Here is a 15,517-nt window from a genome sequence, read left to right as displayed (position 1 = left end):
TTGAAACGTTAACTCTGTCTTCCTCTCCACAGATGCTGTCAGACCTGCTGAGTTTTTCCAGCAATGTTTGCTTTTGTTTCAGATTTCCAGCATCCGCAGTATTTTGCTTTTAATTTCAGAGTTTTACATAAAACAATAACAGTAGTTTTGAATCAAGTTGTTTTAGTTCAATATGCAGGCTGTAAAAGATAGGGTAAGTTTATATTTTTTTAAAAGCTTAAGAGCTAAAGTAAAGAGTCTAATCAAGTCTGGGAAGAAAGCATTTCTAAAGAGACTGGTTTGGACAATAGAGAGATCAAAGGAAAGGAACGCATTCAAGGAAATACTGAAGCCTATGTGGGGGGTAGCTGCTTAGATCTCCCAGAAGACAGGAGGATAGCTGGTCAGAACTCCCAGAAGACAGTGTGAACAAGGTCAGACCTGAAGAGCCAGTTGCTGTCAGCCTCAGAGGACACCCCAAGGGAAAAGGCACTGTGTGGTAAAACTTACTGGAATTCTATAGATTTTGAAAACTTTAAGAATAGTTGCTGAACGAAAAAGGGACAGTTTAGCTCTGAGGGTAGTTAAATTAAGATCTTTTGGAACTGTTTTAAAGTACTGTTTACTGTGTGAAGTCATTCTTATGTTTAAGTGTAATTGTGTTTTTTTTTGCTTTATTCTTTAACAAACATTTACTATAACATCACCACAAGTAGTCGGAGACATCATTTACTGACTTCAGAACCTCTCCTCATACTAGCAAATTGCAAAAACCATTTTGGCAACTGGTTCAAGTCTCACTTTGGGAATTGGGCAGCTCAGCATTTGCCATCAGCTGTGCCATAACATTGTGGCAAGGGAAACGGAGTTAACATTTCAAGCTGTTGATCTTTGTCAGTTCTGATGAAAGGTCATCAACCTGAAACCTTAACAGCTTCTTTCGGTACATATTCTACCTCATCTGCTATTTCCTGCATTTTCTGTTTGTTTCTATCTCTTTTTTACTAAATTAGCTTCTTGCTCAGTTGCATGTTCTACCCTAGACTTGTAAGGCTTTCAGTTTAATTAGGTCTTTCATGTCTTGGTTTCTGGAAATCCAAATCAACATTACAGTGAGTACTGCTATTTGTCTGTAATGATCTGAAGAAAATCGAGGTGGTTTGTCAACCAAAATCCTCCCTTTCCAAATCCATGTTCAGTGCTTATTAAGTTATTGCTACTGCGCAGGCCCTCACAATGGATTCAATTACTTCATCCTCATTGATTTTAAATTAATGGAGCTTTAGTTGTTTGGGACAGATATGATATCCTTTTTAGAACATAGACCCTGTTTTTCTGTTTCCAGTCATGAAAACTGCTCTATGCTAAATCTGGGAGCTTTCAAAATTGGATTAACACTGTTTGAATTGAAGATCATATTCTTCACACAACCATTTTTTAAACTGACTTTTATTGGAGCAGTGGTGTAAAAATTATGGCCTGGGACTTCTCACCTTTATCCCTCAAACTGCAGCTCTATATGTGTTGCTAGACTCTATCCTCAACACAATTCTAGGAAGAGGCTGAAGTCAAATTCAGGGAAGGAGGGCTGGAGATAATGCGAGTGAACAAATGACCAAGGGAAAAATGTATAGTTAGTACTGGATCAACACAAGTCAGCATCTCTTACCAGGGTATCCCGTTGATGCCTTGATATACATCTGTCCATATTGATCTTCTGCCATTGTCTCATATGCTTCATCGTCATCATCCTCTTCCTCGTTATGGTATGAAGTTGGACTGTCTGTGGTTTGATTACTGCTTCCGCCTGGGCTTGTGCGCTCTGTTTGAACATAGGTTACCGGCTGAACAAAAGGTGTGGCGCCCCAAGATCCAGAATAAGAAACTCTGGGTAACTTCAAAGGTGTTGCATAGTTTAGGTGGCTGGCACTCTCACGCTGGCTAGCCTCCAGTGGACGCTTTGTTGCAAGGGCATGAATGCCAGGCATCGTCAGATCTTGCTCACAGTGTTCACTCTTCACCCGAGAAAGCAATGGAATAGGTAATGCTGGAGACACAACTGTCGGGGTGGCAGTTAGCTGTAGGGGGCAAGGACTCTGTGGCGCGGAGCCAGTGTCTTCGATGGAGGTCGTCTGAGAGTCACAGTGTGGGGAGCTCACTTTGAACATCAGTTCAGTCCCTTTCTCGACAATGCGCTGTATTTGCAAGAAGCCTGCTGTGTACATCACCACCAGCTGCTCGCTGGCTGCCATGGTGAGCTTGCCGGTGTAACAAAAGGAGAGGATCTGCTGAAAGCAGGCAGGCGGTACTGTGGCGGGCAACTCAAATGCACTTTTGCTGTTGCCACTGAACAGGTCCCGGAAATAGAGGCTGTTGGCAGCCAGCACGGCACGGTGTGCCTTGAAGGCTTGACCTTTGACCACAATAGAGACATCACAAAATAACCCCATTAGCCGCTGTTCGTTCAGGCATCCCAGGACATTGTTCCCAAAATTCGGAATCTCGAGATGAAGGATCTGAGCCATGGCTAAGATGAAGTGCAGGTCCTTGTAAGAGTCACAGCGACAACATCGAAACACAGCTGCAAACAACAAAATATAAAGGGTGGGGGGGTGTGAGAGAAAGAAAAAAAATCAACAGGTCAGAGCTGGCTCTATTCCACATCCTAATGAAAAGCAACCAGAACCATAAACAAAACTCAAAATCGTGCACATTTGTTTCCAAACTAAAGCCATTAAGAATGTGTCAGCACAAATTACCTGGTTTTTAAAAAAAATGCAGGATCAAATCCCTGCTTTAGCCAGCTCAGACTGTACAAGTCAAGTCCCTGTACTGCTGTGCACTGAATGTAAATGAACAGGAGGGACAGCGATTAACATTCAGGCTACACACTTGAATGAATGGAGCTTTTGACTGACGGCCCTAAATGCCCACCAGCTTAGAAACGAGACTTCCAAACACAGTACTGTTATCTTGTTGCTAAAGTGAAGTTTTGCTTTGGTACAAGCTGTAGTTTGATGACTCACTGCAAAGATGGCAGTGTATGCTTTGTCTCACCGTTGAGCAATGCCTGGGAAACGGAGATCGTTTTGAATTATGTATGTACCCAAGAGCTCCCACTGCAGTTTAGTCAATAGAGCCATTCACAATGCTAAAACATTTCAATCATTCCAAGTATTCAGCCCTGTTAAAACTACAGGTTGTTACATTAAACGTTAAAACTAAGTTACAATAGCCGATGTACCCACCTATCAACGAAGATTAATGCCACAGCCTTTTCTGTATTAATGCAAATACAGTATGTGGTCTGACTAAATATTCCAACACACGCTAGTCTACAGCAGTCATGTGTCATGTTAGACAGCAAGCTCAGTGCAGGAAATGTGCCAATAATTCGAACTATTCAGTGACTATGCAGTACTGCAACGTTAATGAAATCGTTTAGACTGAGTTTAAAGCTGAAAAGGCACCACTGGAATTTAGAGGTAAAAATATTTTTAATTTTACTTTTAAGCATATGATCAATAAAATCTTTCAGGACAGGTGGTGGTCATTCAACTATCATACTTGTGCTGTTGAGAGGGCTGTTCAATTAGTCCTACTTCCTATTCTTTTCCCAGAACCCTGCAAATTTTTCTTTTTTAAGTGTACATCCAAACTACTATTGAATCTGCTTCCACCATCCTTTCAGGCAGTGCAATGCAGATCATAAGTCGCGGAATTTAGAAATAAAATCTCATCTCCCATGTGGTTCATTTACCAATCATCTTAAATCTTTGTTGTCTGGTTACATTGGAAACAGTTTCTCCTTATCTACTCCATCAAACACCTCAATTTTAAGCACCTATATTGATGTACAGTCACTGGTCTAAAACATTAACCCTGTTTCCCTCTCCAGTGATGTTGCCTTACCTGCTGAGCATTTCCAGCACTTGCAAAATTTTGCTTTTGGAACTAGGTAAATCATCTTGTAGATGGGAAGGAGAGAAATTAATACACAAGCGTCGCATGGTGTCAGTTCACAAGACATAAGTTATCCCACTGAAGGAAGCTCTAAAGGGTGCTTGCAAGTCAATACATTATCAGGGTCAAATCTCGCAACAACAGCGTAGGCTTTATTTGCAAAGCATGCGAAAAATGTGTAGGTATTTACTGGACACCCAATTTCCTTATAAATCATCAACAACATATCACAAGAATTGTTTTCGGACAGAGATCATGTAAGTTTTCAGAGTATGTAGCTTTAAACGATCAAACACATTAAACAATTTACAACAGTATATTGTTCCTGTTTCATGTTGTGTACAGCCTCAACGTAAGATAAGTGAGGAGATGAGATTGGGGAGATGAAGTGACCAAATCTTAATATCCAAAATTTTTTTTTTTTAAAAAGCATAAAAAAATTACATGGACAATGTTTCTAATTGACATGAAAAATTCTGCTCTTGGGCCTATGGAAACCATGTCTCTTTAGGTTTTTGGATAGGCATTGGCTTTAATACAGAAATTGATGAGTATTTGCCATGCCAAATAGTTTGAGGTTTCCTTTTATTAGAATACAGAAAATAGTCTTCAGCATCACAACAAAGTCATGAATGTTAGAACATTTGTCATACTGACATAGGGCATCAGTATAATGGCACTGATGCTGGACTTGGAACTCAGATGCAGGGAGTTCAAATCCCACTTCAGCAAACTGTGAACTTTGAATTTCAGAGTATGTAGCTTTAAATGATCAAACACATTAAACAATTTATAACAGTATATTGTTCCTGTTTTGGCCATGTATGGACTAACACCTGGAAAACAGCTATTCTCATGCTTTGATTGTTCTCTGATGTCCAACAGGGAAGGGAAACTGCCACTTCTATCTTTGCCTGATCTACACAACTCCAGCGCCACATTAGGTGGTTGACTCAATGTCCTCAGTGGCTGAGCATTCAAATAGTAAACAATCATAACAGAATGGAATTAAAGGCCACAATGGTTGAAGTGGAATTCAAAAAGCAGCTTTTCCAGCAGTGCTGAATTTTGCAACAAATTAAATAAAACACAAGCCAAAGCAGAGGTTACAGAGCTTTAGTGAGCTCATAGACAATTAAAGTAAAACTGATCACTGCTTCATAAAATGGGTGCAACTTCCTGGAGCAAAATGCCTCAGGACAGAATAGTCTCCTCAAGGGATCTGATGAAATAATGTACAATTTCTTCTGCTGGTTCACAATAGAATTTACATTGCAGATCTGCATTATTTGGTGTTCCATTCTTGCTTCAAGTCAAAGGTTTATCGGGTTCAAGGTCCATTCTAGGACTTGAGCACAAAATTCAAGCTGACTCTCAGTGCAGTACCAAGGGAGTGCAGTCTTTCAGAAGAGAAGTTAAACCAAGCTCCACCTGCCTGCTCAGGTGGATGTAAAAATGCCCATGGCAGTATGTTAAAGAGGAGCATGAGTATTATCCAAGGTGTCCAGGCCAATATTTATCCCTCAATCAATATCACAAGGAGAGATTATTTGGTCATTTTCACATTGTGCACAGCAAACTCCCACAAATGTTAAACTGGCTGCTGCATTTTCCATATTGCAAGTCATTACATTTCAAAAGTACTTCATTGGGTGTGAAGCACTTTTGGATGTCTGTGGGTTGTGAAAGATGTTATATAAATGCAAGTCTCTCGTTTTACTAGCCTGTCCAGCTAAAACAAATACCATGTAGGTCAAGTCTTACTAAGGGTTTTACAATTATGGTTCTGCAACAGTCCATTAAAAAAAATGTATAATAACTCTGCAGATCCTAATTAAATTTACCTTCATATTAATTTTAGTTTTTTTTTTACACCCAAATACCCAGTTTTAACTGGGAACAAGTTAGGGCCACCTGATCTTAGGGCAGTGAAACAGATCTGTATTATATTGTAGTTAATTTTTAATTGGATGGAAACCAGTGATACTTGTCAACATGAATAATCAAGAGATGAACATAACGAGGCCACATGACAAAGCTTCAGATTCAAATTTAGTCTCAATAAAATCAATCTGTGAAGCATTTGCAGTTAGTTATTTTGATCTCACTTCTTAATGATTTCTGCCTTTGCCACACAAGAATCAAGCACTAAAAGAAAATGAATGTCTTCACACAATTTTAATAAGCTCTGCAAAGAAAAAATATATTGCCTGCATTCAGTATGATTGAATGGAAAATTCTTCATCCTGAATACTTCTAGCAAGAGAATTACTGTGCTGTTGGATCATACTCAAACTTGACAGCAGCCAAAGCCATCTCTGTTTCACTTCAATATCAATAAATTCTGAACGTCATGCCACACACGTTCATCTGCTCGTCACACTGTTCCCACCCCACCTTGTTTCTCAACACCCCTTGCTCATGTAATATCTGGTATTCACACCACCAGTGTGGTATGAAATTCTGCAAAGAAAATCTCAGCATTGCTTGCTCATCAATAATAATAAAAAAATCAATGCTTTCTTAACCTAAAACAGTACATCTTGCATGACTCATGAGACTGGTTTCCTAAAGTTAGTTCTAAAAATGAGTCAATACCATAAAAAGTCAATTAGTGACTAGCTTCAGTGAATCAGATTCTGTCACTTTCATTGCTTCATTACCATTTATGGTGGTACAGCTTGGTATTTTATTAGCAAATCAGTTCCTGAGTCAGCATTACTCGACATGAGAACATCAGGACAGAGTGCCCATTTATTTTGCATCGAATGTTGTGAAAACAGAGTTTAGCTGGGACATGTGCCATGTACTCATTTCCCCCTTTGTGCTCCTAACAGATTACTGTTTCTGCCAGTTTGCAGATTTACGACTGAAGACATGTTAAAAATACCATTTCCCCTTCGGGTCCGTTTCTCTTCTCAAACTATGCAATGGTCAGCAATGCTGGGGAAAAGACTCTCATGAGCTGGCTGAGCCAATTCTAATCTACAGTACAAGTATCGCCGAGCAGAACACAAAGCAGCCCAAATAAACACTTCAGCATGCTGAATTTTTAAAAAATTACAAGTATTTCAGCTGTGCTAATTATATCATACTGAAGCAGAAATTTATAACAAGGTGTTACTGGTTAGTGACATGATTAGTAGGCTTAAATGATACAAGTCACCATTTTATAAAAGCTGTCATGCACTACAGTTAATGCCATCCCAATGTTTGCTTCACACAGATTTAACATGCCAGGCCTCCATGAAGTAGCTCTAAATGAAAAGAACTGGCAAGAGTTGAAGAATTCACGCCATGTTTGAACTGTATAGGCACTTATTAATCAAAGAATGGATTCGGGCAGAGGTTTATTTTACTCAAATAAAAACAGAAAATGCTGGAAAAACTCAGCAGGTCTGGCAACATCCATGGAGAGAGAAACGGAGTTAAGGTTTCAGATTTCTGGCCTTTTACCTATGTTTTGGTCTTCCGATTGTTCAGCTGGAAGGAAGTTAGGGTCATCCACAGCTCAAGTAAAACAGTTCTGAAGAGTCATACAGACTTGAAACCTTAACTCTGTTCCTCTCTCTACAGATGCTGCCAGATCTGCTGAGTATTTCTAGCATTTTCTATTTTTATTTCAGATTTTCAGTATTCGTAATATTTTGATATTAAAAACAGGCAAGTCTAGGCAATAGGAAACAAGAACAGAATTACCTGGAAAAACTCAGCAGGTCTGGCAGCATCGGCGGCGAAGAAAAGAGTTGACGTTTCGAGTCCTCATGATCGTTCAACAGTTCTGTTGAAGGGTCATGAGGACTCGAAACGTCAACTCTTTTCTTCTCCGCCGATGCTGCCAGACCTGCTGAGTTTTTCCAGGTAATTCTGTTTTTGTTTTGGATTTCCAGCATCTGCAGTTTTTTGTTTTTATCTCTAGGCAATAGGACTAGCCGGATCACTATTTTTTCTCTACTCCTTTAGTAGGCTGTAGTTACAGCACTATATGAGGTTCTGGGAAATCTAACGAAGGATTAAAAAGAAAATCAATGGAAAAGGTGCAGCATAGGTTCACTAAGAGGCTACCAGGGATGAGAAGTCAGTGACGAACTATTGTGAAGAAAACAAATTGGCAAGTTGGGGATCTCTTTTTCAAGTTGATAAAGCGAATGGGTGGGCAAAGAGCAGTTTTCAAAATTTATGAAGGATTATGATGAGCCAACTAGTGTTGGATTATTTCCATTAGTGGACAAGATGGCAGCCAGAAGGCACCAATAATATAATTTAAAAGAATTAAAAGGGGAAGTGTTATGTTTTGGATTTCTTTGCCACAGAGATTTTGGAAGCATAGGTAAACATCAAAATCTCAATATTTAAAAGTGTGTTTTCACACAAGCTTAGAAAAAAGAACAACACAAAAGATTAAAAATATTAATAGAAGTAATTTTCCATTTGTTAGCTTGCCCTGGTAATTGAAAAACACCTTACAACATTCTGCCAGGAAGTCTCTCGTCCAACCTATGAACAGAAGGAATTTTAAAAAAATAACAGAAGCAGATACATGGGCAATCAGCCAGATCCAGTAAACGATGCAAAGTGAATTCGGCTTTTAACAAATAAAGCATGTTCATTTTTTTGGAGAATATTACAAGAACAAGGAGTACTCTAAGTCAAGCAGGTCAAATCATCTTGCTCTGTACATTCACCAATGAAATATTACAACTTAACTATTTATACCTGGCCTTGCCTCAGCAGGTATTCTCTTAAGTTTGTTTTTGAAAAGTTTAGAGGCACCAATTATTGGCATATGTGAAAGGCTCAAATATCTGGTTCCAATCACAGCAAAGTACTATTATTACATCCAAGTGTCATGCTATTGTTAGATATCAGGCAGTACAGATGTTCAGACTGTTTTATGGAAGTGAATGGCACTGCTGGGCCCAACAGAATGTCTACAGCAAGCGCGTAAGTTGTAAATGGGGAAAAGAACAGAAATTCTTAGAGGATGGCTGAAATGCAGAATCTTCCACCACAGAACATTGCTGAAGCACAGTTCAGAAATCCCTTCAAAACAGAATTAGTTGTTCAGGTTCCTCCAAATAAATATTGGGAAGACTCAAGCCATTGTTTTTGGTTCCCACTCCAAACTGTTTGCGAGCCACTGGCTTCATCCGTCTCCTTGGCAACAGTCTGCTACTAAGCCAGTCTGTTAAGAACACAATTGACCCCGAGATGAGCTTCTAACCTCATATTCACACCATCATTAAGACTGCCTACTTCCATCTCTAGAACATCGCCCAACTTCACCCGATCTCAGCTCATCTGCTGTTGAAACCCTCATTCATGCCTTTGCTGTCTCTAGACTTGACTACTCTATGCACTCTGGCTGCTCTGCCACATTCTACCCTCACAAATTTGAGGCCATCCAAAACTCTGCTGCCTCTGTGTCAACTCACAGCAAGCCCTGCTCTCTTATCACCCCTGTGTTTGCAGGCCTACAATGGCTCTGGTTCAAGCAACATCTTATTTTTAAAAAAATCAGTCTTGTTTTCAAATCCCTCCCAATCTCTGTAACCTCCTTCAGCCCCACAAACTCACGTATCTGCCCTCTGGTTCTGGCTTCTTGAGCATCCTCGATTTTAATTGCTCTGAAATTCCCTTCCTACATCTGTCTCTCTCAGCGACTCCTTAAAACTCTTTGACCAATCTTTTGGTCACCTGGCCTAACAAATACCACCTTATGTCATATTTGTTTTATAATGCTCCTGTGAAGCACCTTGGGGCATTTTATTATGTTAAAAGCAGCTATATAATTTGCTATTGTTGAAAAAGAGAAATATTAAAAAGAGTCCCAGGATTGACCAGGTGAGTGGGAGTAGACATGTTAACATGGAGAAAAATGTCAATGTTACTGTGTTGGAACATTCAGATTCTGGGTTTCCTCGTCATCTGTTCCATGTCTGAGAAACACCTTAGAATCTTTCATTGCGCTAAAAGCACTATTTATTATAGTGGTCCTTGTTACACAATGTTACAGCTTTGGAAGAGGATTTTTATTGTGAAATTACAAAACCGTAAGGAATCCCATGTAAATATTGAGTCAAAACCCTACTTGCCAAAGGCTTAAAATACATGTTAGAACTTTTCCAACCACAAATCAGCAAAAATGACTGTTGATAATCTCATGATATAACATTAACAACAGGTATGTCTCATGGAAGTGTTCTAAATCCACTGTTCTTTCACTGCTAGGGCCTGGACTGAAACCAGCCGAGATGAAATGCTCATCTCTCTGATAATTCCAAATAAGCAGTTTCAACATTGACTGCTATTCCAAAGCATTAATTTGACAACAACTCAGTTACAAAATGGACAGGAAGAATTGCAAGAATGGGAAACACAGTGACCCAATGTCACATTTCTCTTCAGAGGCTGGGATGGAGTTATATTCATACAATAGAATTGAGACAGCTCTTCTATGCATCCAGTCATGATAGCCCTGGATCTTAAGAGTATCTAAGCAGACTCAGGGTATAAAAAACACAAATATTTCACTCGAGGGCATAGGATTCACTTCCAAACTGTCCAAATCTACTTACTTAAATTAAACATCAAAAAATGTAATACCCAAGAGTTTATATCATTTTACTGCATAAGTTTAAAATCTAGATGAGAAATGCTCACAAGCATGCAGGTGGAAGAACGCTAACAGAATTATAGAGAAATTTAACCTTTACAACCACAGCACTGAACATGCTTAATGGAATCATTAACAAGGTGGAAACTATTGCTGAATAATTTACTTTTAGTTGTCGCAAGGCTGTAACTGTTTGAAGTACCACAAGAGCACATTTGTAAATATGCCAATGCTTGTTTAAAGTTTGCTGCATTTTCCCCACAAGCATAGTTTTCCTGTAAAAGTGTTCCTTGATCATTCACTTGTGGGAAGCATAAGCCAAAGGAAAACAGCTGCATAATTACAGAATTGTTCAAAATCTGCAGCAACTCTACTTCATAGATTCTGCAAAATGATCTTCAAAAAGGTGATAATTTTCCCAAGTATGCTGGGCATGGGAAGATTTTTTTCCTTTAAAAAAGTTGCCTCAAAGCCATGAGGAGTTTCAAAGTAAAAACAAATGTCATCGGTCCGGTAGCAATAATTCTTAGAAGCACAATAGGAGTTTGATTCTGTTGTTTCTCCATAAGGCTAGCATGAAATAGCACCGTAATGTAATTCTTCAGCGAAATACACTAGCTGGTCTCAATTTCCTTTAAAACATACATAAATATATTTCATATATTACTAATAATAGATCTCCAGTGAGGCATAAGATCAGCTGTTTTCTAACAATGGGGGGTGCTTAATCAATGTTGGGCAGAAGATTGAATTACAGGGACTGCATAAACTGAATTCCATTTTTATTAAACCATAGGTGTGGGTTTTTATGGTGCTTTGGGGACTGAATTCCACAAATCAGGCCATCATTCTGTGAAAATGTTTTAAGCCACTACAGGGTAAAAGTTAAAGCTGACAAATATAAAAAGTTGGTATGCAGGATATACCAATTGAAGGTCAGTAATTTGGTATTGAGTAGTATGAGAACGGTTGGGGGGCGGGGGGGCTAGGATTGGGGGTTGGTTGGGAGCAACAGGAAATAGCAACTAGCTGCCCTCAGTGGGCAATCCAGCACTTTAGTGGCGTGTGGGAATAATCCTCAGGTTTTGCAGAAGTAGTATGCGTGTCTTGGAGGTTGACACACTAGTGGACCTAGAGGTACTTGGCAGCAAACCTGAGGTTTGGCACAATGGCGTGTTGAATGCAAGGTCTGGTGCACTGAGATTCCTGATGCTGGTAGACAGTGAACAGAGGAGCAGGGTACTGGGTGGGGTTGAAACCTAGATCTGGCAGCACTGCACTGGGATTTTCTAAGGAATCGCCATAAACGTTGAATTTTGAAAGCTTTCACTATCACGAGTTTTGTTACAAATTGGTCATGAGAATGCTTACATTGTCCTATAGCTGAGAGAGACAGAGACAGATGCATACAGAACTAAACGTAGAATATGAGGATGCTGAAAATCTAAAATAAAAACAGAAAAATGCTGGAAATACTCAGGTCAGGCAGCATCTCTGGAGAGAGAAATAGAGTTATGTTTCAGGTCGATGACCTTTCTTCAGAGTTTATGAGAAATGATGGACTGCGGAGGTTCAAGAAGGCAGCTCACCACCACTTTCTCAAGGGCAATTATGGATGGGCAATAAGTGCTGGCCTAGCCAGTGATGCCCATGAATTTTTTTTTAAAAATCAGTTCTGGTGAAAGGCCATTGACCTGAAACATTAACAGTTTCTCTCTCCACGGATGCTGCCTGACCCATTGACTATTTCCAGAATTTTCTGTTTTTATTGCGCAGACATAGAAATTGGCTAGAAGTCATTCATAAAACACCAAATTCAGGTTTGGCATAGCTGAGTTTTGAGGGAAAGATGCTCAAAAAAAATTCCATTAGTACAGCTGACTGAACAATGTTAATCTATGCTGTACTAGAAATTTAGCTCAGACTAACAACCCATTTCAGTTTAGAGCACCACAGATGTGGACAAAAATATCAAACGCAGACTTTACAGAAGACTAAGGCTTTCAAGTAAAAACATAAGAATTAGGGGGAGTAGGCCACTCAGCCCCCTCAAGCCTGCTCTGCCATTCAATAAGATCATGGTTGATCTGATTGTAACTTCCTGCCTACCCCCGATAACCTTTCACCCCCTTAATTATCTAGGATCTACCTCTGCCTTAAAAATATTCGAAGACTTAAATTTAATGAAGATAGCAAAACACCATAAAATTATGTTCAGTGGTTAAATGTAATCATTGTGAAATACATTTTTTTTAAATCCTTAAATTTGGACATCAGAAATTTTATTTACTGACAAGATAGCCTTCAAGTTTATTCCCCTCAATTGCCTATCCAACCCTTTTTCAAATCATTCAGTCTCTGCTTCCACTACCCTCGTGTGTCAGTTCCAGGGCATTATCATTCTACCCTGCATTTCTTACACAAAAATCTTAAATTTGTGTCCCCTAATCCTTGTACTATTTTTTGTCTACTTTATCCAAACATGTCCTAAACCTGTCCACTTCCATCAAATCTCTCCTCAACACCCTCTGCTCCAAAGAAAACAAACCCAGCTTTTCCAACCTAACCTTGTAGCTAAAGTCCCTCATCCCTGGAACCATTCTGCTGCATTTGTCTTGGTGATCTGCATTCTGAATGTAGACACGCTAACTTACAGTGGAAGCTGACTTGAAAGTGTGACAATAGGTGATGAAGAATTATATTTTAGGGAGAGAATGTGCAAATAGAAGCTGGATTTTTCATCAAACACTGATAAATTCTCTGTAGCATTGCACATGAAGAGTGAAAAACAGGCGGTTCCGAGTATAATCTCAAGGCTGAGGTGCTACAGCAGTACCTGTGAGGAGTTTCCATGAGAAACGTGGACATATGAACTTTCTTATGGAAAAAGTTTGCACAGGGAGTGCACAGAAAAAAAATTTTGAATGAAATATAGATGATATATACATTTCCTGTTCCACTATTCATGAAAGAAATAGTTCATCCTCCATGTCACTTATCAATGATACCATTCATAGTTAAGACCAATAACAGGGGAGCTTTTTTAGTGATCCTATTTCTGTATACTGATCTTGAGTTCAAATCCAATGAGCATGGAAATACCATGTCCATTGCCAGGGACAAAAATCAACCATTATCAAATAAATTGAAGCCTATTAAATCCCCTCAACTGCTTTAAATAGAATTGGACCAAAGTCCTGTCAACTAACAAATCAGCCTAGTCACACGGTTACCAACAGCTGGTGAAAATTGCTAAAAGCTGATGGCAATTTCTAAATGACCAGTGAAATTGCTACAAAGTTTGATGATCACCATTGCTCACTGGGATTCCTAAAAGACTGACACTAATTGGAAAGGTTGTAAGATTTTTAATGGGATCCAGCTTCATTTTATGTTATTATAGATAATAGTCAGGAGTTATCTATCGGTTGCAGTTTTTTTTCTGCACCATTTACCTGAAATCTGCCAAACCAGTGCAAACGATAATGGAATTTTAAGCGCAGATTATGTTCAGCACAATTCAAGTGTTCATGACCTTTTGCTCAAGTTTAAAAACAAAACTTACTATAAGACAAACCCATCCACAAAACTGGCCACATCCAGATCAGCTTAGTCACCACTGAGTTTCCACTAAATGCCCTTGTTTGCAGGTCTTCCAGAAGGCTCTAAAAAGTGATTTTTTAAAGTCATTTTCAGTTCTTGGAAAACAGCTTAAATCACAGCTGGTGATTTAACAGATTAAAATGCTTATTTTGCAATAAACCCATTTTCAGGTATGTTAATCAAGCTGCCCTACTCTGAAATATATCGAGAATTTTTTTAAAGCAAAATATTTTAAAATTTACCTTCCAAATAGATGCCTGATTCAATGTAAACTGTCACGAAATAGTGCAATGATATGTAAATGAGCTCGAGCAGACAGTCAAGGGAAAAAATGCACTTCTGAAAACCAGCTCAATTTTGGCCACAACTTGCATCCAGATTGCCAACTGAACCCAAAAGGAGAAACTTCCCCAATATGGTTCTACATCCACAGACAAGGCACACATTATAATAAAACCTAGCTGTATGATGCAGCCTTCTATTGAGTCATCGAGAAGCTGGAACTGACGACTCATTTCTAGGAAGAGGAAACATATATGCCAAAAGGCACAAACCTCCCAGTGTGTCCCTGCTTTTCATTCTTGATAATTTACACAATGTTGAAGCTTCATTGTGGGCAGCATATTTTTCACTGGCAGTCCTCTGCTCTTTCCCTGTATCCTTACCTTGGAACCTTTGCTTCTCACTATCCCTCAGCAAAGCACATTACTTACTCCTGGTTTTAGGCACTAACTCAAAAATACAAGCATTGTGCAATTAAATAGTCATTTGGTAATACTCAGAACTTGAGTATTGCTGAAAAGAGATATGTCAAAGCTTTTCATCTTGCACTCATCAGGACACATGCAATCAACATGAACACTAAAAATTCAAGTCTTGGCAGCTCAAGATACCAGGTGAAGGCAACTCAAAAAAATTCCACTAATAATTCACACAGCAGAATACAAATAGCCAACATGTGCTAAATACTCTAACACTTCATTTCTGGTCACCTTTCATCAGACGCATTCTGCTAAACCTCAGTTTACACATATGTTACATTTGTCTGCACTATGTAAGCAAGCTGCATTAAATATCATTTCATTACAGCAAACACCAGAAACAGATATGTAGCACATTACTGTAGCCCTCGCATGCACAATGACCTGGAATTTCAAAAGACATCTGAATGGCTAAAGTGCACAGCAAAGGTAACCTGGTCGCACATATTAAATTTTATGGGGCCAAGGGCTCTGGTAACTAGCTTTACAACAGTATCATGTGTATCTCAACATGCACTGATTGTGGTCAATGGTTGGCTCCTGTTGTCAGATTCAGTACTCTAACTAATAGAAATGCCTATTCAGGGGTCTCTTT

The 15,517-nt window shown here is 39.1% G+C and overlaps 1 protein-coding gene across 1 annotated transcript in view; it reads right to left on the bottom strand.

The window, feature by feature from the left end:
• Nucleotides 1-15,517, bottom strand: part of LOC121280762 (nucleus accumbens-associated protein 2) — a 109,556-nt gene that overhangs the window by 39,688 nt on the left and 54,351 nt on the right. The window contains exon 2 of the mRNA XM_041192926.1: nucleotides 1,649-2,560. Coding sequence (XP_041048860.1) covers nucleotides 1,649-2,504 — 856 coding nt within the window. The 5' untranslated portion in view covers nucleotides 2,505-2,560. The remainder of the gene's footprint in view (nucleotides 1-1,648; nucleotides 2,561-15,517) is intronic.

Source organism: Carcharodon carcharias, chromosome 8 (assembly GCF_017639515.1).
Source record: "Carcharodon carcharias isolate sCarCar2 chromosome 8, sCarCar2.pri, whole genome shotgun sequence".
Classification (NCBI taxonomy): domain Eukaryota; kingdom Metazoa; phylum Chordata; class Chondrichthyes; order Lamniformes; family Lamnidae; genus Carcharodon; species Carcharodon carcharias.
The sequence above is the reverse complement of the archived record's forward strand: the minus strand, read 5'-3'. Positions and strand labels throughout refer to the sequence as shown.